The 26,585-nt window shown below is 40.0% G+C and overlaps 1 protein-coding gene across 2 annotated transcripts; it reads right to left on the reverse strand.

Moving 5' to 3' along the window:
• Positions 1–1,035: 1,035 nt before the first annotated feature.
• TNFRSF9 (TNF receptor superfamily member 9) lies at positions 1,036–22,019 on the reverse strand. Of its 2 annotated transcripts, none has more exons than XM_004768634.3 (8): positions 21,895–22,019; positions 21,038–21,207; positions 20,193–20,300; positions 19,622–19,759; positions 19,118–19,184; positions 16,729–16,817; positions 16,034–16,168; positions 1,036–2,634 (listed from the first exon to the last, which is right to left on the reverse strand). In XM_004768634.3, exons 2-8 carry the CDS (start codon positions 21,150–21,152, stop codon positions 2,546–2,548), a joined length of 741 nt encoding a protein of 246 aa, XP_004768691.1. In that variant the 5' UTR covers positions 21,153–21,207; positions 21,895–22,019; the 3' UTR covers positions 1,036–2,545. The 2 variants fall into 2 exon arrangements, with proteins under 2 accessions (XP_004768691.1, XP_004768690.1); XM_004768633.3 differs by having other exon boundaries at positions 16,687–16,817.
• Positions 22,020–26,585: the final 4,566 nt, after the last annotated feature.

The following is a 26,585-nucleotide window of genomic DNA, read 5'->3' on the forward strand; positions in this document are numbered from 1 at the left end:
CCTAGAAATAAATCTAATAAATGATATACAGAGTTTCTGCCCAGAAAAACTTTATGAAACTTTGTGCGATGTTAAATTAAATACTTGTCCTACCAGGTATCGAGAGCTTTTATAAACCTTCTGTGACAAAGACAGTGTGGTATTTGCATGGGGACAGACCCCTTGACCGATGGAACAGAACAGAGAGCCCAGGAACAGATGCGAGGACATGTGGAAACGGTGTAGGACAGAGGCGGCGGTGCAGATCCAAGGGAAAAAGATGGACCATGGAATGAAGGGCATCAGGTCACAGAACTCATAGTTGGACTATGACCTCAACAACAAATGCAGGAGACAGTTCTTGATAGATTAGACTTAAATAGACAAAACTCCCAGAATAAAAGGTGAGAAAGTATCTTTAGGGTACTGGGGCAGGGAGGGGCTTCTTTAATCAGGAGTCCAAAAAATGTTAACTATATAAGAAATGAGCTGTACATTTGACCAAATTAAGGTAAGAATTTTTTTGCTTATTACTCAAAAGACTGAAAAAGCCACAATGCAAAAGAGAAAAAGGTTACAAACAAAGCAGACATTTGTAATATATACAAGTGACCCAAAATTATTATCTAGATTATGTGAAGAACTATGACCCAATAAGAAAAAGACAACCATGGTTTTTAAAATTCCACAGGACACACACACATAGGAGCATTCATATCAACATTGTCTATAATTGCAAAAAAACCCAGAAACAACTCAAATGTCCTTTGGTTCAGGATGGATCGATAAATTATGGTGTATTTGTGGGAGACTTGAGTGGCTCAGTGGGTTAAGCCTCTGCCTTTGGCTCAGGTCATGATCCCAGGGTCCTGGGATCGAGCCCCACATCAGGCTCTCTGCTCAGCAGGGAGCCTGCTTCCCCTTCTCTCTCTGCCTGCTTCTCTGCCTACTTGTGATCTCTCTCTGTCAAATAAATAAATAAAACTTTTTAAAAAATTATGATATATTTATAAAATCATACGATCATCAAAAAGAACGCATTCTAGTTATATACAATAACATGAATGAGTCTTTATAAATAGAATTTTGAGAGACTAAAGCAAGTTACATGCAGCATAATACCATTTTTATAAAGCTCAAAAACAAGCAAAACTAAATAACATAGTTTTGGGGTACTTAAATATATGAGCAATGATTTTTTTTTTTTTTAAAAGCAAGGGAATGGATTGAAGGGACATTCCTGAGGAAGGTGCTTGGGGGCCAGGTAGGGATGTAGGCAGATGAGGGAGGAAAGCAACACACAGATGGATGCTCTGACCTTGACTCTGACCCTATGAAAGGTCAGATGTTAAACATTTTAGACTTCCTGGGCCTTACAGTCTCTTATCTCTACTCAACTCTGCTGTTGTAATGCAAAAGCGACCTGAGTGTGGCTGTGCGTTCTAATAAAACTTTATTTATGTACTCTGAAATTTTAATTTACATACTTTTTCATGTCATGAGATATTAGTCTTCTTTTGATTTGTTTTTTACTATTTAAACATGTAAAAATCATTTTTAGCTCATAAGCCATACAGAGACCCATGACTGCTCAAATTCGGCCTGTGGGAGTTTGATGTACCAGATATTATTTTTAATGTTCTTAAGAATTAAAAACACATAAGCCAAATCTCAAAACTGGGCAAAACGGATGAAGAGGATTAAGAGACACAAACTTCTAATTATAAAATAAATAATTCAGAGAGATGAAAAGTACAGCATCAGGAATATGGTCAGTAATACTGTAATAATGTCGTACGGTGACAGATGGGGACAGTACTTACTGTGGCAAGCTCTGAGTAATGTGCAGAATTGTGGAGCCACTATGTTGTACAATAGAAACTGATATAATGTGGTTTTTCAATTACACTTTGGTTATAAATAAAAAAAACTTTAAACAACAATAAAGAACCAAAACATAAGCTCTGGTTCAGAGAGGAGCAGTACCAAGCAGGAGATATGAAGATGGAGGTGACCACAAAATGTGCAAAAACATTGGAACTCTTTCCAAAACTCTTCCTCAACTTTTGAACTATTTTTCCCTTGACCTCAAATCTGGGCACTGTCAAAATATCCCCCCTCACATCAGTAGAGCTCGTTGTGCTGAATATCTAAACCAATGGAAAATTTGGTTGGGGGTATTTCTTGCATCTTATGGCTTTTTGTCATTTGTTCTATTAGCACTCAAAAAAATGGAATTGATTTTAGACTGTCATTTTAGCTAGACCATTGGCCTACATGATGTAATTTTAAGCATACTTCTCTTTGGATTTCAAAAACAAACTAGTGAAGCCTATTAAGCATTATCTAGAAAATGCCCCTTTCCCACCAACTCTGTCCCATACATGTGCTAAAAGGGGGTACATTTTTAAAGGCCAATCCACTAACATTTTGAGGAAACTTAGGGGTAATCCTGAGTCTTATCTAGGATGGTGTCTTCAGTTTAGAAAGATATGATGGTGGAATCAATCATGTTTGTCCTGTGATTCTTCTCAAGACAGGCCCAGTGGAGGTTTGGATTTCTGATTTACAGCTCACATTCTCCTTCTTCTTCTTCTGGAAATCGGCAACTACAGGCATCTTCCTCTTGGGCAGTTTGTACTGGTCTCATAAATGCTGAAAAGTAATTTAAAAGCAACTTATCTTTTGCTGTTTGTTTTAACCATTTTACATCTATTTTCTGACATCACAGTCACAGGACATCTCTAAGTTGCAACCATGCTCAACTCTAATTTGAGCAAGTTTATCAATAAGAGACATGATAGCAAGTAGGAACTTTTCCCCAGGATTATTTACAATTTCTTCTTACCATGTACTCTTACTTGTCTGCGATTTTCTTTATTTTCTACGATGCCCAATCTTGAGCATGAATCACTATAGCACAAAATTAGTCATATCCCAAACATAACCATAGTTTCAATTCAGCAGTATGGATTTTAATCTTGAGGGTTACTCACATTACACACTAGACAGTTTCTTTTGAGTGAAATGCTTACAGCACCAAGATATTAAAGATACTCCCACTACTTCCATCTATCGACAATTAAAGAACTGATTTGTGTGTTGGCTTCCTGGTTCCTTTCACATGTTAGTATGAAGTATTTGTGTTACTGTTGAACAATCTTTCATCTTTTTTAGAAATTATTTATTTATTTGTGAAAGAAAGTGGGGGAGAGAGAGAGTGTGTGTGTATGTGTGTGCGTGCGTGTGCAAGTGGGGCTGGGGGCAAGAGCAGAGGGAGAGGGATGAGCAAACTCTGTGCTGAGTGTGGAACCCAGTGCGGTCTCAATCTCAGGGCTCTGAGATCATGACCTAAACTGAAATTAAGAGTCGGATGCTTAACTGACTGAGCCACCCAGCCCCAAGCAACTGCTCATTTTAAATAGATTTTTTTTTATAGCCCAACAAAGCAAAAGGGCCTGCCTCAATATTACATGCTTCTTACTGTAAACAAAATAATCAAGGAGAGTAATATTACAAGAAGGCAACATGACTCCTTCATGAGAAGAACAACTCACAACTATTCAAGAAGAAGAGACCCTGGCAGAATCCTAGAACATGGGGATGAGGGCTGCAGCAGCCCCACCTCAGCACTACAGAGACCAAGACAGACTGTATTAGGAAGTTAAGAGAAGCAGTTACCATTGACCACATTGCCCCTCATGCAGGCCAGTGCATCACCACACAGAGAGGTCTCCCTGAGCCTCTGGCTCCTCCAGTGGGAAAAGAGAACTCAAAGGGAACACCAGCTTCTCCCAGCATGGGGGGTCCCTTACGGGAGCACCCAATCTGATCTCACACCACAGGAAAGGTAGGGGAATATATAGGGTCCAACCACTAGGAATCTGACCGTGGTGAAGGGAGAGGAGCTTGCAGCAACCAGCACACAGATCTTGGCAGACTGAGAACATACTTGCAGTGTCCAAGGAGCAATCTCAACCAGAATCTTTGTTTATCTTCAGAGCCAAGTTGAGGGCTCACCCTGACCAGGGAAGTTGATGGTGTGCAAATCTGCCTGCCTCAGACCCTCAAACAAGGAGTTTTGTCCACCATAGCTCCTGGTTTGCCCAATTCCAGGCAAGGAGCTGAATCACAACACCACCTACTGTGTAGAATGTCTTCCAGCCCTGTCTCACCAGAAGGACTGGTGACAATTCCTGGAAGCCCAAATTCAATACCTGGTGAAAATATCTTTCAGGAATGAAGGAGAAATCAAGACATTCTCAGATGAAAACTTAAGAGAATTTGTCACCAGAAGGCCCACCCTAAAAGGATGGCTAAAGGAAAGTCTCTAAATAGAAGAGAAATGATAAAAGAAGGAATCTTGGATCATCAAAAAAGAATAAAGAGAAAAGGAATGAACAAATATATGGGTAGATACAATAAACTTTCCTTCCCTTGAGTTTTCCAAATTATGTTTGACAGTTGAAGCAAAAATTGTAACAGTGTCTAATATGGTTCTCAAAGTATGTAGTGGTAATATTTAAGATAAGCATATTATAAATTGGAGGAGGTTAAAAGGATGCAAAAGGAGGTAATGTTTTTATACTTTACTCAAAGTATTAAAATGTTTATACTAGTAGATGGATAAATTGTGTATAATAACTAGAGCATCCACTACAAGATTTATACAAAGAGATACACTCAAAAAAACTATAGGCAAATCCAAGAGGATTTCTAAAAAAATGTTCAGGTAATCCCAGGAATGCAGAGAAATGAAAAACAGAGAAAGCAAACAGAAAACAAAAAATAAAATGGGGGAGGAGTCAAGATGGCGGAGAAGTAGCAGGTTGAGACTACTTCAGCTAGCAGGAGATCAGCTAGATAGCTTATCTAAAGATTGCAAACACCTGCAAATCCATCGGCAGATCGAAGAGAAGAAGAACAGCAATTCTGGAAACAGAAAAACAACCACTTTCTGAAAGGTAGGACCGGCGGAGAAGTGAATCCAAAGCGACGGGAAGATAGACCCCAGGGGGAGGAGCCGGCTCCCGGCAAGCTGCGGAGCAACGGAACACAAAATCAGGACTTTTAAAAGACTGTTCCGCTGAGGGACATCGCTCCAGAGGCTAAACCGGAGCGAAGCCCACGCAAGGTCAGCGTGGCCTCAGGTCCCGCAGGGTCACAGAAGGATGGGGGGTGTCTGAGTGTTGCAGAGCTTGCGGGTATTGGAACGGGAAAGCCGGCTACAGAGACAGAGCCGACAGTAAGCTCGCAGCTCGGTGTTACCTTGAACCAGCCACAGGCTCGGTGAGCTCGGAGCGCGGCCCGAGGTCAGGCAGACAGGAGTAACTGGGCGCTGTTCTCTGAGGGCGCACTGAGGAGTGGGGCCCCGGGCTCTCGGCTCCTCCGGGCCGGAGACCAGGAGGCCGCCATTTGTATTCCCATCCTCCGGAACTCTACGGAAAGTGCTCAGGGAACAAAAACTCCTGAAAGCAAACCCGAGCGGATTATTCAGCCCGGCCCCTGGTAAGGGCGATGCAATTCTGCCTGGGGCAAAGACACTTGAGAATCACTACACCAGGCCCCTCCCCCAGAAGATCAACAAGAAATCCAGCCAAGACCAAGTTCACCTACCAAGGAGTGCGGTTTCAATACCAAGGAGAGCAGCAGAATTCCAGAGGAGGAGAAAGCAAAGCATGGAACTCATGGCTTTCTCCCTGTGATTTTTTTTTTCTTTTTTCTTTTTTCTTTCTTTTTCTTTTTCTTTTTTCCTGTAATTTTTTTAGTCTTGCAGTTAATTAATTGTTTTTTCTTTTTCATTTTTTTTCTCTTCTTCTGCTAAAATTTTTTTAACTTTTACCCTTTTCTTTTTTAACGTTTTTTAACTAGTTTATCTAATATATATATTTTTTCCTTTTTATATTTTTCTTTATTCGTTTTCCTTTTTAAAATTCTTTTCTTTTTTTTCCCTTTTTTTTGTTGTTGTTTTTTGTTTTGTTTTGTTTTCTTTCTTTCTTTTTGAACCTCTTTTTATCCCCTTTCTTGCCCCTCACGATTTGGGATCTCTTCTGATTTGGTTAAACCATATTTTCCTGTGGTTGTTGCCACACTTTTAGTATTTTACTTGCTCCTTCATATACTCTTATCTGGACAAAATGACAAAGCGGAAAAATTCACCACAAAAAAAAGAACAAGAGGCAGTACCGAAGGCTAGGGACCTAATCAATACAGACATTGGTAATATGTCAGATCTAGAGTTCAGAATGACAATTCTCAAGGTTCTAGCCGGGCTCGAAAAAGGCATGGAAGATATTAGAGAAACCCTCTCGGGAGATATAAAAGAACTAAAATCTAACCAAGTTGAAATAAAAAAAGCTATTAATGAGGTGCAATCAAAAATGGAGGCTCTCACTGCTAGGATAAATGAGGCAGAAGAAAGAATTAGTGATATAGAAGACCAAATGACAGAGAATAAAGAAGCTGAGCAAAAGAGGGACAGACAGCTACTGGACCATGGGGGGAGAATTTGAGAGATAAGTGACACCATAAGACGAAACAACATTAGAATAATTGGGATTCCAGAAGAAGAAGAAAGAGAGAGGGGAGCAGAAGGTATACTGGAGAGAATTATTGGGGAGAATTTCCCCAATATGGCAAAGGGAACGAGCATCAAAATTCAGGGGGTTCAGAGAACGCCCCTCAAAATCAATAAGAATAGGCCCACACCCCGTCACCTTATATTAAAATTTACAAGTCTTAGTGACAAAGAGAAAATCCTGAAAGCAGCCCGGGAAAAGAAGTCTGTAACATACAATGGTAAAAATATTAGATTGGCAGCTGACTTATCCACAGAGACTTGGCAGGCCAGAAAGAGGTGGTATGATATTTTCAGAGCACGAAACGAGAAAAACATGCAGCCAAGAATACTATATCCAGCTAGGCTATCATTGAAAATAGAAGGAGAGATTAAAAGCTTCCAGGACAAACAGAAACTGAAAGAATTTGCAAACACCAAACCAGCTCTACAGGAAATATTGAAAGGGGTCCTCTAAGCAAAGAGAGAGCCTACAAGTGGTAGATCAGTAAGGAACAGAGACAATATACAGTAACAGTCACCTTACAGGCAATACAATGGCACTAAATTCATATCTCTCAATAGTTACCCTGAATGTTAATGGGAAAAATGCCCCAATCAAAAGACACAGGGTATCAGAATGGATAAAAAAACAAAACCCATCTATATGTTGCCTCCAAGAAACTCATTTTAAGCCTGAAGACACCTCCAGATTTAAAGTGAGGGGGTGGAAAAGAATTTACCATGCTAATGGACATCAGAAGAAAGCAGGAGTGGCAATCCTTATATCAGATCAATTAGATTTTAAGCCAAAGACTATAATAAGAGATGAGGAAGGACACTATATCATACTCAAAGGGTCTGTACAACAAGAAGATCTAACCATTTTAAATATCTATACCCCCAACGTGGGAGCAGCCAACTATATAAACCAATTAATAACAAAATCAAAGAAACACATCAACAATAATACAATAATAGTAGGGGATTTTAACACTCCCCTCACTGAAATGGACAGATCATCCAAACAAAAGATCAGCAAGGAAATAAAGGCCTTAAATGACACACTGTACCAGATGGACATCACAGATATATTCAGAACATTTCATCCCAAAGCAACAGAATACACATTCTTCTCTAGTGCGCATGGAACATTCTCCAGAATAGATCACATCCTCGGTCCTAAATCAGGACTCAACCGGTATCAAAAGATTGGGATCATTCCCTGCATATTTTCAGACCACAATGCTCTGAAGCTAGAACTCAACCACAAGAGGAAGTTTGGAAAGAACCCAAATACATGGAGACTAAACAGCATCCTTCTAAAGAATGAATGGGTCAACCGGGAAATTAAAGAAGAATTGAAAAAAATCATGGAAACAAATGATAATGAAAATACAACAGTTCAAAATCTGTGGGACACAACAAAGGCAGTCCTGAGAGGAAAATATATAGCGGTACAAGGCTTCCTCAAGAAACAAGAAAGGTCTCAGGTACACAACCTAACCCTACACCTAAAGGAGCTGGAGAAAGAACAAGAAAGAAACCCTAAGCCCAGCAGGAGAAGAGAAATCATAAAGATCAGAGCAGAAATCAATGAAATAGAAACCAAAAAGACAATAGAACAAATCAACGAAACTAGGAGCTGGTTCTTTGAAAGAATTAATAAAATTGATAAACCCCTGGCCCGACTTATCAAAAAGAAAAGAGAAAGGACCCAAATAAATAAAATCATGAATGAAAGAGGAGAGATCACAACTAACACCAAAGAAATACAAACTATTATAAGAACATACTATGAGCAACTCTATGCCAACAAATTTGACAATCTGGAAGAAATGGATGCATTCCTAGAAACATATAAACTACCACAACTGAACCAGGAAGAAGTAGAAAGCCTGAACAGACCCATAACCAGTAAGGAGATTGAAACAGTCATTAAAAATCTCCAAACAAACAAAAGCCCAGGGCCAGACGACTTCCCAGGGGAATTCTACCAAACATTTAAAGAAGGACTAATTACTATTCTCCTGAAACTGTTCCAAAAAATAGAAATGGAAGGAAAACCTCCAAACTCATTTTATGAGGCCAGCATCACCTTGATCCCAAAATCAGACAAGGATCCCATCAAAAAAGAGAGCTATAGACCAATATCCTTGATAAACACAGATACGAAAATTCTCACCAAAATACTAGCCAATAGGATTCAACAGTACATTAAAAGGATTATTCACCACGACCAAGTGGGATTTATTCCAGGGCTGCAAGGTTGGTTCAACATCCGCAAATCAGTCAATGTGATACAACACATCAATAAAAGAAAGAACAAGAACCATATGATACTCTCAATAGATGCTGAAAAAGCATTTGACAAAGTACAGCATCCCTTCCTGATCAAAACTCTTCAAAGTGTAGGGATAGAGGGCACATACCTCAATATCATCAAAGCCATCTATGAAAAACCCACCGCAAATATCATTCTCAATGGAGAAAAACTGAAAGCTTTTCCGCTAAGGTCAGGAACACGGCAGGGATGTCCATTATCACCACTGCTATTCAACATAGTACTAGAAGTCCTAGCCTCAGCAATCAGACAACAAAAGGAAATTAAAGACATCCAAATCAGCAAAGAAGAAGTCAAATTATCACTCTTCACAGATGATATGATACTATATGTGGAAAACCCAAAAGACTCCACTCCAAAACTGCTAGAACTTGTACAGGAATTCAGTAAAGTGTCAGGATATAAAATCAATGCACAGAAATCAGTTGCATTTCTCTACACCAACAACAAGACAGAAGAAAGAGAAATTAAGGAGTCCATCCCATTTACAATTGCACCCCAAACCATAAGATACCTAGGAATAAACCTAACCAAAGAGGCACAGAATCTATACTCAGAAAACTATAAAGTACTCATGAAAGAAACCGAGGAAGACACAAAGAAATGGAAAAATGTTCCATGCTCCTGAATTGGAAGAATAAATATTGTGAAAATGTCTATGCTACCAAAAGCAATCTACACATTTAATGCAATTCTTATCAAAGTGCCATCCATCTTTTTCAAAGAAATGGAACAAATAATTCTAAAATTTATATGGAACCAGAAAAGACCTCGAATAGCCAAAGGAATATTGAAAAAGAAAGCCAAAGTTGGTGGCATCACAATTCCGGACTTCAAGCTCTATTACAAAGCTGTCATCATCAATACAGCATGGTACTGGCACAAAAACAGACACATAGATCAATGGAACAGAATAGAGAGCCCAGAAATAGACCCTCAACTCTATGGTCAACTCATCTTTGACAAAGCAGGAAAGAATGTCCAATGGAAAAAAGACAGCCTCTTCAATAAATGGTGTTGGGAAAATTGGACAGCCACATGCAGAAAAATGAAATTGGACCATTTCCTTACACCACACATGAAAATAGACTCAAAATGGATGAAGGACCTGAATGTGCGAAAGGAATCCATCAAAATCCTTGAGGAGAACACAGGCAGCAACCTCTTCGATCTCAGCTGCAGCAACATCTTCCTAGGAACATCGCCAAAGGCAAGGGAAGCAAGGGCAAAAATGAACTATTGGGATTTCATCAAGATCAAAAGCTTTTGCACAGCAAAGGAAAGTTAATAAAATCAAAAGACAACTGAGAGAATGGGAGAAGATATTTGCAAACGACATATCAGATAAAGGACTAGTATCCAAAATCTATAAAGAACGTAGCAAACTCAACACCCAAAGAACAAATAATCCAATCAAGAAATGGGCAGAGGACATGAACAGACATTTCTGCAAAGAAGACATCCAGATGGCCAACAGACACATGAAAAAGTGCTCCATATCACTCGGCATCAGGGAAATACAAATCATAACCACAATGAGATATCACCTCATGCCAGTCAGAATGGCTAAAATCAACAAGTCAGGAAATGACAGATGCTGGCGAGGATGCGGAGAAAGGGGAACCCTCCTACACTGTTGGTGGGAATGTAAGCTGGTGCAGCCACTCTGGAAAACAGCATGGAGGTTCCTCAAAATGTTGAAAATAGAACTGCCCTATGACCCAGCAATTGCACTACTGGTTATTTACCCTAAAGATACAAACGTAGTGATCCAAAGGGGCACGTGCACCCGAATGTTTATAGCAGCAATGTCCACAATAGCCAAACTATGGAAAGAACCTAGATGTCCATCAACAGATGAATGGATAAAGAAGATATGGTATATATACACAATGGAATACTATGCAGCCATCAAAAGAAATGAAATCTTGCCATTTGCGACAACATGGATGGAACTAGAGTGTATCATGCTTAGCGAAATAAGTCAAGCAGAGAAAGACAACTAACATATGATCTCCCTGATATAAGGAAGTGGTGATGCAACATGGGGGCTTAAGTGGGTAGGAGAAGAATCAATGAAACAAGATGGGATTGGGAGGGAGACAAACCATAAGTGACTCTTAATCTTACAAAACAAACTGAGGGTTGCTGGGGGGAGGGGGGTTGGGAGAAGGGGGTGTGGGGTTATGGACATTGGGGAGGGTATGTGCTTTGGTGAGTGCTGTGAAGTGTGTAAACCTGGCGATTCACAGACCTGTACCCCTGGGGATAAAAAATACATGTTTATAAAAAAGTAAAAAAATAAATAAAATGTATCTTAAGTCCCAAACATATGGATAATTACATTAAATATACATGGCTTAAATATATCAGTTAAAGGGCAGAGATTAGTAGAGTGACTGATATAAGTTGTCTACAAGAAATTCACTCCAAGTATGAAATGGGGGCACCTGGGTGATTCAGTTGGTTAAGGGTCTGACTCTGGGTTTCTGCTCAGGTCATATCTCAGGGTCATGAGATCAAGCCCTGTGTCTGGATCTGCAATCAGTGTGGAGTCTGAGATTCTCTCTCTCCCTCTCCCTTTGCCCCTCCCTTCAGTCATGTGCATGCACTTTCACTCTCTCTCTCTTTCCTTCTCTCAAATAAATAAATAAAATCTTTATAAAAACATATAAAATGTAGTTAGGTTGAAAGCAAATGAATGCAAAAAGGTAAACCATGTATACACTAACTTTTTTTTAAAGCAGGGCTATATTAATATAAGATAAAGTAGATTTCAGAGCAAAAAAAAAAAAAAGATCAGCATGGAGAGGGAACTTTTATAATTTTAAAGAAGTCTCTTTACCCAGGAGACCAGGATTTACCTGGTATTTAGCAATACTGTGTGTACCTCAGACAATCAAGCTGCAAAATAAATAAAGCTAAACCTGATAAAACTAAAAAGGAAAACACATAAGTCCACAATTATATTGGAGAATTAAGTAAATAATATGAATAACTTAAACACATACATTTCACAGCTTAGAGGCAATGTGGACCAATTCCTTAAAAAAACATGAACAATCACAACTCGCTCACTATGAATAACCTGAATAGTTCTGTAATTATTAAGGGAATTGATTTTGTAATTAAAAATCTCCAAAAAGAAAGTGTTTGGGTCCTGACAGTTTCACTAGAGAATTCTACCATCTATCTTAAGAAGAATTAATACCAGTCTACACAATCTCTTCCAGAAAATAGAGAAGGAACACATCCCAACTTATTTCAGGAAGCCAGTATTACTCTGATACCAAAATAAGACAAAGACAATTCTAGAAAAGAAAACCACAGACTGCTATCCTTCATGAATATAGCTATAAAAATTCTTTTTTTTTTAAAGATTTTATTTATTTATTTGACAGAGAGAGAGATCACAGGTAGGTAGAGAGGCTGGCAGAGAGAGAGAGAGGGAAGCAGGCTCCCTGCTGAGCAGAGAGCCCAATGCGGGACTCGATCCCAGGACTCTGAGATCATGACCCGAGCCGAAGGCAGCGGCTTAACCCACTGAGCCACCCAGGCACCCTAAAAATTCTTAACAAAATATTAGCTAATACAATTAAGCAGTATATAAAAAGGATTATATACCATGACCAAGTGAAATTTAGTCCAGGGATGCAAGGCTGATTTAATATTCAAAAATGAATCTATGTAATCCTCCATCTTAGGCTGATGAAGAGAAGTCACATGATCATATCAATTGATGCAGAAAAAGCATATGACAAAACTAAACACTCATTCATGATTTTACAAAAATATTAGAAAACTAGAAATAGAGGAAGGACTTCCTCAACCTGGTAAAGAAGATCTACTAAAAACCTATAGCCTACAACATACTTACTGGTGAAAGACTGAATGCTTTTTCCCTAAGAGTAGAAGCGAGGCAGGGATATTCAATCCCAGTCCTGTCGAATAAGGATATTCAATTTTATCCGACATAGTGCTGGAAGTTCTAGTCAGCACAGTAAGTCAAGAAAAAGAAATAAAAGAAATGCAGATTGCAAAGGAAACAACGAAAGTGTCTCTATTTGCAGATGACATTATAGTCCATGTAAAATCCCAAAGAATTTACAACACACTCCTAGAACTAATAAGTAAGTGCAGCAAAATCACAGAATACAAGATCAATCTATGAACATCAGCTATACCCATAGAATAACAATGAATGGATGGAAACCAAAATTTAAGATAAAATACCACGTGGAATTTTTTTTTTAATGTATATGCTAAAGCCTAAATTTAACAAAATACGTACAGGATTGGTGTGCTGAAAACCACAAAATGCTGATGAAAGAAACAAAAGAAAAAGAAATAAAAGAAATGTCTTTACTATGTTAAGACATAAATACTTAACACAGTAAAGACATAATTTCTCACCAAACTAATATACAGATTTACCACGGTTGTTATCAGACTCCCAGCTGACTTTTTATAGTTACAGATAAGATTATCCTAAAATTTATTTGGAAGTGCAAAGGAACTAGAATAGCTAAAACAATTTTGAAAAGGAAGAATGAAGTGGGGAAAAAGCTTCCTACCCTCCACGTAATTTCAAGACCTGTTTTATGGCCACAGTAATTAAGACAGTGTGGTACCCGCAGAGAATAAACAACCAGATCAGTGGAACAAGAGGGAAAAACCAGCAATAGCCCCCACACCAGTATAGCTAACTGTTTTTTGAGAAAGCCACAAAAACAATTCAATGAAGGAAGGATGGTGTTTTCAGCAAATGATGCCAGAACAACTAGACATCCCTAGGAAAAAAAAAAAAATTCTTGACCTACCTCTCACACCTTATGTAACACTTAGCTAAAACTAAACCACAGGTTCAAATGTAAAACATCTAGAGGATGACATGGGAGAAAATAAAAATCTTTGCGATCCAGGATTTGAAGAGTTCTCAGACATGACTCCATAAATGGGGAAAAAAAAACCCCACCTGGCAAATTGTACTTTACCAAAATTAAAACCTTTTTCTCTGCAGAAGACTCCATGAAGAGGAGGAAAAGTCGAGCTACAGAGTGGGCAGAAACGCAAACCACACACGTGCTGAAGGACTCATCTAGCAGGTACCAAGAATTCTCCAATGTCAATATAAAATAAACAAAAGTCTAATTAGAAAACAGATCAAAGACATGAAGGAACATTTCACTGGGGAAAACACACAGGTGGAAGATAAATACGTGAGAGATGCCTGGGTGGCTCAGTGGGTTAAGCATCTGCCTTTAGCTCAGGTCATGACCTCTGGGTTCTGGGATCGAGCCCCGCATCAGGCTCCCTGCTTAGCAGATAGTCTGCTTCTTCCTCTCTCCCTCTGCCCCTGCTTGTGCTCTCTTGCTCTTTCTCTCAAATAAGTAAATAAAACCTTAAAAAAAACAAACAAACAAGTACGTGAAAAGATATTGTACCCTTAGGGGAAGGCAGATGACCAGAGTGGGCTATCACTGTATTCCTCTTCAAATGGCTGGGTAAGAAACTGTGGTGGTAGAAAATGCTGGCAAGGGTGAGGAGAGATGATGGCTCATAAGCCACTGGTGGAACGTTAAATGGTACAACTCCTCCAGAAAATAGTTAGGCAGTTTCTTAAAACAACAAACCACATGGCCCAGAAATTGCATTCCTGGGCATTTATGTGAGCACTACGAAAACTTCAGTCCACACATAACCTCTACGTGATTATTCACAAAGGCTTGATATTCAACAGTTAAAAATTGGAAACAATCAAAATGTCCCTTAATTGGTGAATGTTCAAACAAACAGAAGTTGGTTCAACGATGCCTCAGAATGCTGATCAGTGGTAAAAAAGAAAAAAAATTTAAAAAAATTTTAAAAAGAGCCCACTGTTGAAGCACATCATGCCTTGGGAGGATCTTGGTGGCATTAAGCTGAGTGAAAAAAGGCAATCTGAAAAGGGCACATGCTTATAATCAACTTATACATTGCATGCTTCTATTTATATAACATTCTCTAAGTGACAAAAGTGTAGAGAAGGGGGACGCCTGGGTGGCTCAGTCACTTAAGCGTCTGCTTTCAGCTCAGGTCATGATCCCAGGGTCTTGGGATCGAGTTCTGCCTTGGGGTCCCTACTCAGTGGAGAGCCTGCTTCTCCCTTTGCCTACCATTCCTCCTGCTTGTGCATTCTCTCTCTCAATGTCTCTGGCAAATAAATAAATAAAATCTTTTTTTAAAAAAAGTGTAGAGATGGGGGCGCCTGGGTGGCTCAGTGGGTTAAGCTGCTGCCTTCAGCTCAGGTCATGATCCTAGGGTCCTAGGATCGAGTCTCACATCGGGCTCTCTGCCCAGCAGGGAGCTTCCTCCTCTCTCTCTCTCTCTGCCTGCCTCTCTGCCTACTTGTGATCTCTCTCTGTCAAATAAATAATAAAATCGTAAAAAAAAAAGTGTAGAGATGGAAAACAGACTTATGCTATCAGGAGGAACAGGGAGGGAGTGGAAGTGATCACAGAGGACCAGCCAGAGGGGATCCTGGTGGGGAGAGAATACTTCTGTATTGGTTGTACTGGAGGTTATGCCAGTCTACACGTGCGATCAAATGACATACAGCTTGACACACACAACGTGCCAATGTCAACTGCCTGGTTTTCGTATTGTGCTCTAGTTCCAGAAGATGTACCCCCATGAACGACAACTGAGACTTTTCTGTACTGTCTCTACAACTTCCTGTAAAACCTGTAATTATTTCAAAATATAAAGTTTTTTTTAATGGTCTAAAATATTTTAAAAATGCATTACAGCTTCATCGCAACTCGCTAATTACTCCTCACCACTCTTGGCAAGGCATTTGTGTGAAGGACGATTCTTTAAATCAGAGATTTTGGTGAAAGCTGGGGGGGGGGTAACTGTTTTCCTGTACGTTGTAGAATTTAAGCAGCACCTCCAACTCCTTCGACTAGATGCCCTCCACACCCCCAAGGTTGTGACCACCAAAACTGTCTCCAGACATTACCAAATGTCCCCTTGGTGACAAAACTGTCCCTCCTTGATAACCTCTGTGCTATACTAACCAAAAAAAAAAAAAAAAAAAAAGAATCTTTTCCTTTCTACGGTGAAAAGTGTTGCCTCAAAAGAGCTCATATTGAATACGCTTATATGGGTCTTACGTTGTTTGAATAAATACATGAGTTTCTTTCTGCCACGTTTAAGGACCGAGAAACGGAGCACTAGAAACAACAGCAGGAACAGCACAGCAGCCGATGTCAGTGCAAGGAAGAAGACGATGGTCTGCGGGGTATGACCTTTAAAAAAGAGCAAAAGGAGAAATGCATGCAGATATGTAGTTTTGCAAATATGCGTATATTTATAGTTACATTGGTAAATCCCTAATCACAAGGAGAAGTGGTGCCTTGGGCATCTCTAACCAGCTAACTGAATAAACTTCCTTGCATATAAGAAAACTTTAAAAAAAAAACCTAAATATTTTTTTCCAGAGGCCCACAAAAATTAAGTGGCTTGGCCTCTCTAGAATATGGAAAATATGGGACTCTATAATCCCCTTAATCTGACATTATCAAAGGTGGAGTGTTTGTCTGCGTAGTTTCACCTTGTTCTGATTACTAACATGCGTCTCAGATTGCGTGACAAACACTTGAAAAAATTTGATGGGTTTCTTGATGCCAGAACAAAAGAAGGAAGGCATGCAGGAGGTGCCCGTTGCAGGCAGAGATGTGAGGCATCACAGTATTGGGGTGATATAAATTCCAATCAGAATAGCCATGATACATCCACTCTGGTTAGATAACAATGAACCAGCTACCTGGATCTCTTGCAGGGGCAGGCATGGTGGCAGAGGTTGTACCTGGAGAGAAGTCAGCCAACGCCGGTCCACATACTGCATCACTTTCCTTCGTCCCATTCACAAGTACAGACTTTCCATCCAAGGAACAGCTTAGACAGCCCAATGAAAAGAGTTCAAATAATTAATTTAGGTACAGGTCATTCTAATTAAAAATATTGACATTTTCCATCCAAGAAAGTAGCCTAGTGCAAAGATGTGTGGGTCTGGGTATAAAGATATTATGGAAAACATACACTTGGCTGGCTCGTTTCTCCAATTTTCACAGTTCCATAATTCACCCTATTCCATCCAACTAACTGGATTCTTCTTTCTTCCCAGGCTGGGGAACCTGTCCCACAACTCTCCCCAGACTGTTTTGCCTGGCTAGTCTCTCACCCTCGATTTCTTTATAGATGTTTTTTTGTTGTTGTTGTTTAAAATATTTTTTAATATTTTATTAATTTATTTGACAGAAAGAGAGGCAGGCAGAGAGAGACAGGGAAGCAGGCTCCCTGCTGAGCAAAGACCCCCGATGTAGGGCTTCATCCCAGGATCCAGAGACCATGACCCGAGCTGAAGGCAGAGACTTAACCCACGGAGACACCTAGGTGCCCCTCGCTCTTAATTTCTTAAGCATATTTGACCATATATGAAGGACAGACAACCTAGCATAAGGGTTGAGTTCCTAATCCTATGATGTGTTGGCATCAGACAGACGTGGATTTGAGGCCGGTGTCTTTCCCTGTGCAGAATGACCATGGACAGGTTAAGAACATCTCTCTAAGCCTGTTTTCTCATCTGTAAGAGAAGGTGTATTTACTCCCAAGGACTGTTGTGAAAAGTAAATGAATGGTCCCAGGGACACACTTGCAGGGGCTGGGCTTTATGAACCCAGACCCACACATCCCAATAAATGGTAGCTATCATCACCATCACCACCATCACCATCCCCATTATCCACCCCCATCACCATCACTGATGCCACCACCATCATCACTGTCCTGTGTCTTTTCCCTCATCCTGTTACCTGATGCAAACTCACTCTTCCTCTGAAACAAGTTCAATCCCACTCTCCATGCAGACTCATTGACCTCTCTGAACTATTTGTGTTAAAAGACCTTAAAAAAAATTCCCAATCTGTACAAACCAATATTTCTATAAAACCTAAGAATCTAAATGTAAAATAATAATCAACATGATTTTCTAGTAAGAAAATAGAATGAAAAAAACAGAACGAAGGCATACAAAATACAAGCCCTCAATCTTTATGAGCTGACAGACACACATGACTCTGCCAGTTGCCTTACACATTTCTAAACGCTCACTCTCGGAGCGTGTCGTGTTCCTGCTGCAGGTACCACAAACTGTCGGCGTGCCAGCACCTGTTCTCAGACCACGCTCTGAGTAGCTCTGCTCCTGATCACACAGGTCAACAGGCCTGTTTCCATGGATGCCGTTGGCTGTTTTACTTCCGTGATGGTCTTGTTTGCCCGAGTAGGTGTTGGGTTTTTGAGGGTAGAAAACATAGTTTACCCTTCTTGTATCACTCTCAGTGCTGGCCTTGCACCCTTGAAGATGGGCTCAGTGATCAGTGAGGAAAAGCAAGAGGCAGCAAGGAGATTGGAAGGAAACAGAACGGAACAGCTGGGGCAGACAGTAGCAAAGTTCCAGCAAATTTGATCTAAGTGCTCTGGGCATTGTTTCTGGAGAAAATGCTCACTCTGTGTATCCAAGTACTACAACCTCATACTGTTCACACACTGCCTATTTGTATGCTGTTCTATGCCTATACTTGATAGACTTAAGTAGGTGCCATGTCTACATGGGGCTGGAATTCATGACCCTGAGATCAAGAGTCACACGCTCAACCGATGGACATCAGCCAGAGCCCCAGGCAGATTTTTTTTTTTTTAAGATTTTATTTATTTGACAGAGATCACAAGTAGGCAGAGAGGCAGGCAGAGAGAGAGAAGCAGGCTCCCTGCTGAGTAGAGAGCCCCATGCGGGGCTCGATCCCAGGACCCTGGGATCACGATCCGAGCTAAAGGCAGAGGCTTTAACCCACTGAGCCACCCAGGCGCTCCCGCAGGCAGATTTTTTAAAAACTTCAGTGATAACATTCTTTCTCTTTAAAAATGTTAACTCAGGGATACCTGGGTGGCTCAGTCAGTTAAGCATCTTCCCTCAACTCAAGTCATGATCCCAGGGTCCTGGGATTGAGGACCTAGTCAGGCTTCTTACTCAACAGAAAGCCTGCTTCTCCTTCTGCCTTCCATTCTCCCTGCTTGTGCGCTCTCTCTCTCTCTGACAAATAAATCTTAAAAAAAATAACTTCATAAAAAATAGATACATAAACCGAAAAGGCTAAGCCAGATTCTCTATTTTGAAAGCAAAAGGAAATTATATGTACTTTGTCCAGGGTTGACAGCTGCCGTGTTTCTGATCATTAAATGTCCCAAAGCGACAGTCTTTACAACCTGCATAAAAATTAAAGCAACAATTAAAAAGGGGAATATTTTTAAAATTTCATAACTTTTCCTGTGATGAACATAATCACACAATAATAAAGTCATTAACAATACAATCGCCACAGTCTGCTCAACAATACCTCGGGAAACAAAACCTGAAGATAACTAAAGTTGTTGTTCTAATTGTACATAGACAATTGTGTATAAATGTATGAAATGTATGAAAATGCATGATCCTGGTGAATAACAAATATTGTGGTTTCAAATTATTTCCATTGATCAAAAAGTAATTTTGTAAATATATGCTTGAGTCAGTGGTTCATTGCATGTTACTTTAAGGTTCTACTCATCTATGTGTTACTTTATAGTCAAAGGACTGAGACCTAAACTAATGACGTATGTCTAGATAAGCAGACTTGCCCTAGATTGAAGAAAAGCAAACCTACCCTCCTTGGCTAATTCTTGACCTTGTTTACAATCCGGTTCACACATGGCACATCCTGTCCCCAAGCAGTGGAATCCTGAGATGCACTCACATTCTGCATTGCTGATGGGGGAACACATCTTCTTGGTCCTGAAAACACCTACAAAATTTCCCAAGTTATATTACACTTGACCTCTGACTCCAGGAAGCAAATTGATGTTCTGCAGTAAAAACCATGCTAAGAAAGAAAAAAAAAAAGAAAAGAAAAACAATCCTCCCCCGCAAAAACCATGCTTACTCCTACAATGTTCTTGTTGACCTTAAAGTATAAAGTTCATTTTTAAATCTCTATAGAAGACATTTTTATATTTACCTAATTAAATGCTTCTTTCTCATCAAATGAGTGTGTCCTCTAATATTTAAAAGGTCAATCTACAGATTATTTCTTTTACAGCAGATTATTTTACTGGACCTGCCTTGTGACGGAGGAATCTGTTAACACTTAACATTCTCCAGAGAGGTCAACACACTAGGGAACAAAAACCTGTCATTCTAACACATATCTGGATCAACATACATCTTTTAAATCATACCTTCACACCGCCTGCATATGACACAGGACTTTTGTCCACTGGTGCTGGAGAAACTATTTGGAGGACAAGGAATGCAGATCTGACCCTCGCTTTTCCCACAGAAAGTCCCTAAGAAGGTAGATAATGGGTATACTGTTTGACAATGCACAGCCATCGCCCAAAGCATTCTGAAGTTCACAAGAAAACTAGAGTAAGAAACAATGATTAGTTTCTAGGTGGTACAGTGATACACTTTATTTTGATTGACTTTTATAATTATAATTACACTTTTGCAAGATTTCCCTTAGCATGGCCACAGAATTATAAATAACAAAGTGTCGATATTGCAATAAACCAAAAGAAAGAAAACTGTTTCCTTTAACTATTGAACAAAAATGAATTTCTCTTCACTGATCCAGGAGATCCCTATGATGGGATTCATGAGATCAGCACCCTTCATCAGGATACTAAAATGTACATGTGTCTGCTTCTCCCCACTCTACGAAGCCCCCTGCCCCTTCTTAATCTCTGCTGTGCTCCCCAGGCTGAGTACAGGTCCTCACAGATAAGGCTGACATTTACTGATGTCTTGCCCTGTGCCATGCACTGCTCAGAACCTAGCATAGGATCCTCCCAGCAGAGCTATAAGATAGGTTCTTTCATTATCCCCAGATCCCAAAGCTGGGGCACAGGGAATTAAGTGACACGGCCACATTCACACAGCCAAGATGCAGCATGCAAGAAATATTTGTAAGTGAATGAATAAAAAAAAAATCAAAACAGAACTTAGTAACCCTGACTACTAGACTACCTGAACCATGAGTTCAACAGAACAGATCAAACACACATGTTCATTTGATTCTTACCAGCTGGGCATTTACTACAGGAATCCTGTATTGATCTTGTCCTCTCAAAATTCATGACCAATAATACAGCAGCCACTATGTTGAAATAGCCACTGCCCATGGTGAAATCTTGCATAGATATGATACGACCAAAGAAGATTCCAAGGGTAGCTGGTTTCACAAACACCGGTCTGCAAAAGGTAAAAATTTCCAAGAATGAAGTGGTTTCTCCTTTTAGGATTATCTACATTTCAACCATTACCTATGCCATCCACATGATAACTCGGGGATTTTCAGAAACAATTAATGATGGGAGATTATGGAAAAGCTGGCAAATGCATGGACAGTTCTATGATAAGACAAACCAGACTACACACATAGCTTTGTGCAAGTTTGCCAAAATCTAAGCGTGCACTCTCCAACATGTTTTGCCAAAATGGAGAAATAACAATAACAAGAATTTTTGGGGACTTTCATAGACACTTAGCATTTCTTCCAGATTTCAACAATGCCAGCTGTTTGCTGGCTCTGAGATAAGGTTCTTCAAATGACAATCCGTCAGTCCTATCTAACAGTGTAGCTCAGTGGGGAGATATCTCATGACTCTTTCCCTGTTGTCACAACAACATGTGAACATTTCAACATTGTTAAAATGCTGAAGCACCGCTCTGCTCAACTCATGATCACATTTTCTTAATTGGCATATATTTGCCTATTTTGAGATTTGAAGCTCATATAGTAAGAGAACTAAGAAGTAAGAAATCTCCTTAGGCCAGGTGCTTGATCTTTATTTAATAGACTATGGAATAAAACTTATTAGAAATTAAAAGGGCAAAAAGCTTAGACATGGAGAAACGGAATAAAGCGTCTGTCCTTACCCCAACTCCGTTCCCCCGACTGGCCCAAATGGACAAACCTTGAGGTCTCAGGGCTGGTGAAGAACTTTCCACTCCTTCAACTTCAGAGCAGTGAGGTTGTGCCTCTCCTTCTCTGCAAGTCAGACACAGGGGTTTGGTGACTCAGCTGGGGGCGGGGCCTCATGGGAAATCCCCAACACGACTCTGTGAGGTCGCCCATTTGATGTTTGCTGACCCCAAAATCCCCAGAGCCCTCACCATCCCTTGATAATGGCTCTTAAAAACCATTTCTTGGAAGCAGCTATGTACTATTAGGATATCTCTCAGATGACTTCGGGACCAGGATGTTGTCATTAAAGTCCTTGTGAAAGTCTTTCAATGCGTCCTATACATATTTGAGATTTGAGGGATGAAATCCACTTCTAAAGAAATGTCAGTACTTTTGCCATACCCTACCCCCTGCCCTATAATAATATGATGCTCCAGCCATAATCGCTGAGGCTGCTGATGTACCAGGCATCACTCTAATAAGCACTTAAATGAATACTATCCTCAAAAGAACCCCAGAAGTTGACATTATCATTATCATTAGAGTAGCATTATGCAAATGAGAACATTGTGCCTTTGAATCTAGCCAGATAATCAGCAGGATGGGGAGCGGGGATTGGAACCCAGGGCAACCAGAGCTCTACTGGGCTCCTTGCTCTGTGGGTGAGATGGGGGAAGAAGAAGGGAGAAATGAAGTGGAGACAAGGAAGACATAGAACTTATATGGCGGATGGCTTTGGATAAAGTTGAGATCTACGAGGGTTTGTTGTTGTTGTTGTTTTAATTAAAGAAAACCATTGTTTCAATTTTAAAAGGTCGGGGGAGAAAAGGAGCACCTGGCTGGGCCAGTTGGAAAGGTATGCGACGCTTGATCTCGGGGTCCTGAGTTCAAGTCCCATGTAAGGTGTAGAGATTGCTTAAGTAAACAAATTAAAAAACTTAAAAAAATTGAAAAGGAAGAAGAAGAGGAAGAGGAGTGCAGGAGAACGAGAGGAAGGAGGGGTGGAGAGGAGGAGGGAGGAAGAGGAGGAAGACGCTCCAGGGACACTAAGATGAACCTGTCCAGCATTGGGAGGCTAGGGCATCCTTAGGAAGACAACCAGGGAAACTATAACAAGAGTGGTTTCAACTAAATCAGGTGGCTTTCCATGAGGAGCCAAAGAGAAAAGACCTATTTTCTCCCAGGAGACACTCTAGGGCTTAGTGTCAAATTGGGGAGGAAAAGAGGGGAGGAGGGAGCTAATGTTTATTAAACACTTGCTCTGCAGTGAGCACTTTACATGTTTCCACAACCCCTATCATACCGCCACCCTTCTTAGAAACTTTCAGTGCCTCCCTGTTGTCCACTAAAGGAAACCTAGATCCTATAGCCCACTATCCAGACTACTGGGACCTCACCAGAAGTCACCTTTAAAAAAATTAAGAAATAACTCACACGACATAAATTTTACAATTTTAAAGTGCTTGTTTCACAGAATTCGCTGATATTCACTATGTTGTACAACTATCATCAGGATATCATTCCAGAACATTTTCATCACTCCCCAGAGATAACCATGAGCAGCCACTCCCCACTGCACCCCAACCTTGACCCTGGTAACCACAAGTTTGCTTTTTGTCTCTGTGAATTTACCTGCTCTGGACATTCCACATCCATAGATTCATCCAAAAGACACCTGGCACGTAGGTCTCAAGAAAACAGTAACTGTTATTGCAAGACTTACTGCTTTAAAATTTTCCTTCCTTAGCTCCCAGGCTGGTGATCAGTAAGGGAACCAGAGCAAGTAGCCAAAGAGAAGGAAAATGCTTGGGTTGTCCACAGAACTTATTCCCAAATTCTGAGAGTCCTCGGAGACTCACTTTACCTGTGATAATTATGGGATCTCCTCCACTGGTTTCAGGAGAATTGGCCCCAAGTAGGAGTTTTCATACCATAAAAAAATGACATTGCTGATCACCTAACATTTTCAAAGTCACCCATCTAATCAAAGTGCCTCCTCATTTACATGTGGTCCTCTGTTTAACTTTGCCGTGTGACATTTAACTGGACTCTATTTTCATTTAACTAAATGTTACTAATGTTACTTACTAATCTACCTTTTGGATAGTCTGTGGGCGGAGACAATACCTCCTCTGAAAGTGACGTCTGTCATTTCCCAGCACAGTAATTAACTCACTTTTTCAGGCAGGGCTAGCGACATAAAAGTCTTTACTGAGAGGAAAGATTCTCAAGATTAGTTCCCCCACCTGTGTTACACAAAGTCAACTGCTTCACAGTCTGCTGAAGGCTATGCACAGTTCCATTCAAGGGTTTAAGGAGTTGTATACTGATCATTTAACATACTCTTGTTTGATAAAATCATCACAGGAAGCTAAGGCAAATTTTGTAGTTAACCTGAGGCACGTGCTATCCACACTAACCAAAGGTAAGCGTGGCTCTTGGTCTATGGCCGAGAAACACATGGTGATAGCATCTCTGTTCTGGGCTATGGCCTCGGAGTGGCAGGTACGGTGTGAGCCCCAGAGTGCTGCAGCTGGGAGAGGCAAATTAGTTAGCCACATCCTTGGAGTATAATAGATTCTCGTATAATCTATTGTTTTTGCAATACCTGGGATGTAACAGATTCTCATGTAACCTATTATGTTGCAAGAATTTTACGGCAAGTAGAGTTTCCAGAAGTCCCAAGTGTCCATCTTCTTGATCTTATTAATGTTCCTGTTTGCGGTTCTGGGAGTTCTTGTGGATTAGCGTGGAATTCATAACAGTTGCACATGAAGTCTGAGGATCCCTTTGCAATATTTATTCATATTACTTTTAAATATGTATATGCAGAGTAAGTAACATAAGAACTGCAGGGTTGGGAGCACCTGTACAGTCTGTACAGAATGTGACTCTTAATCTTGGGGTCATGAGTTCAAGTCCATGTTGGGTGCAGAGATCATTTAAATAAATAAACAAGTAGGGGCACCTAGATCGCTCAGTCACTTGAGTGCCTGACTATTGATGTCGGCTCAGGTCATGATCTCAAGGTCGTCAGAATGAGCTGCGTGTTGGGCTCCACGCTGAGTGTGGAGCCTGCTTGCGATCCTCTCTCCCTCTCCCCCTACCCACCCTTGCCCCACTCACATGCTTTCTCTCAAAAAAAAAAAAAAAATTAACGAAACTTAATTACATTTCAAAAATAAAAAGCCTCAGATACATTGAAATAATTTTGGCTATTAGATGTTTATCAATTATTTTTTTTATTTTAATAGATAATTTTAAAGCTTTTAATAGAATAGCTTTTTAAAAACAAACATGAAAAATAATTTTATTTGAAAAAATTCTTATTTACATTTACATTTTACATTGCATGCATATAAATTCTGTATGCTTTGAGTACAATTATATGGTTTTTTACTCTTTTATCAGCCCTGTTGACAAGACACAAATTATGTGAATTTCTCAATTAAAAAAATGAAATAAAGGCAAGAAAAAAGAAAATTTTATGGAGCAAATACATAAAACTTATGAATTATCTGTCTTTACCGCCCATTAAACATTCCCAGACCATCCAAGTCCATTCAGTTAACTGCAATAATTAAATTCAGTTATCATTGGCATTTTCCCAACAATTACTATTGTTATTTTGAAGACATCTCTGTTGGAGTAGAAAAACAGAACACATTTAACACATCTTTAGCTTGATTTGCCACTGTTAAATATTCAGACATATGGTATGTGAGCTCTATTTCTACTACTCCTGCTCCAGACTCCACAAGTGTTAGCAAAAGCATCGAGAGGCCCGTGGCAGGCATTCAAGAAACCTTTATTGAATGAATGAATGAATGAGGACATGAATGCATGAGTTTGTTGACTCCAGTCTCATAGCCCGCCTACCTCCTCATGCCCTAACCTTTTCTTTCTCTCTCTCCCTTGGGAAATCATTCTGGCATGTGTACCCTTCCCTTCCTTGGGTCTCCCACGAGATGCTTTTCTGCCGATGGCTGACATTTGCAGAGTGCTTACTCCCTGTGAGGCATTATCCTACATGCTTACATCATTTTCCCAATTATACCTTCCAATAGCCTTTGTCCTTACTTTACAGATGAGAAAACTGGGACAGAGACAAGCTGGGTAACCTGTCCAGTGTCACCGGGCTGGTAAGGAGCAGAGAAAGGGTTCACCTCACTGTGTGGCTCTGGAGTTCATGCTCTTGACAAGGATTCTTAGCCTTTTTTTGTGCACGGTGTCTCTTCATTCTGTGATCTCTGTCTGTGCTTACCCCTCACCGGATAATGTTCTTAAGTTTGTAAAATACAATACAAAGGATTCCATAGGAAACTAAGTGTTTTGAAATCTACTCATGAAATACTTAAAAGGCCAACTTGCAATGTGGTACTATGTGGACTTCGTCATTAACGCACACCTGTCACAATTTCAGATTAACCATGAGTCATAATTTCAAATTAATCATGAGTGTAAATGGTATTTTGGATATCTGCAATAACTGTAACGTGATATGAAAATAACTGATTTCCACTGGTGTGATATCATAGATACCATGCCTCTGGCTATGCTCTGTTGATTTTTAAATTCAAGATTGAAGGAAATGCTAGATTTCTGCTGGAAGTTAGTGAAAATAAAAGACGTAATTTTTCCCATCCAAGTTCACAGATCCCTG

The sequence above is a fragment of the Mustela putorius genome, unplaced genomic scaffold (assembly GCF_011764305.1).
Source record: "Mustela putorius furo isolate JIRA1106 unplaced genomic scaffold, ASM1176430v1.1 tig00003853_pilon_pilon_pilon, whole genome shotgun sequence".
Taxonomy (NCBI): Eukaryota; Metazoa; Chordata; class Mammalia; order Carnivora; family Mustelidae; genus Mustela; species Mustela putorius.

Excerpts from the sequence above, each read along its gene's own strand:
- TNFRSF9 (XM_004768633.3), bottom strand. The coding sequence starts at position 21,152 with ATGCAAGATTTCACCATGGGCAGTGGCTATTTCAACATAGTGGCTGCT. Across the intron at positions 20,301-21,037 it reads CTGTAGTAAATGCCCAGCTG|GGACTTTCTGTGGGAAAAGC; the intron begins GTAAGAATCAAA and ends CTACCTTCTTAG. Across the intron at positions 19,760-20,192 it reads CATATGCAGGCGGTGTGAAG|GTGTTTTCAGGACCAAGAAG; the intron begins GTATGATTTAAA and ends GAAATTTTGTAG.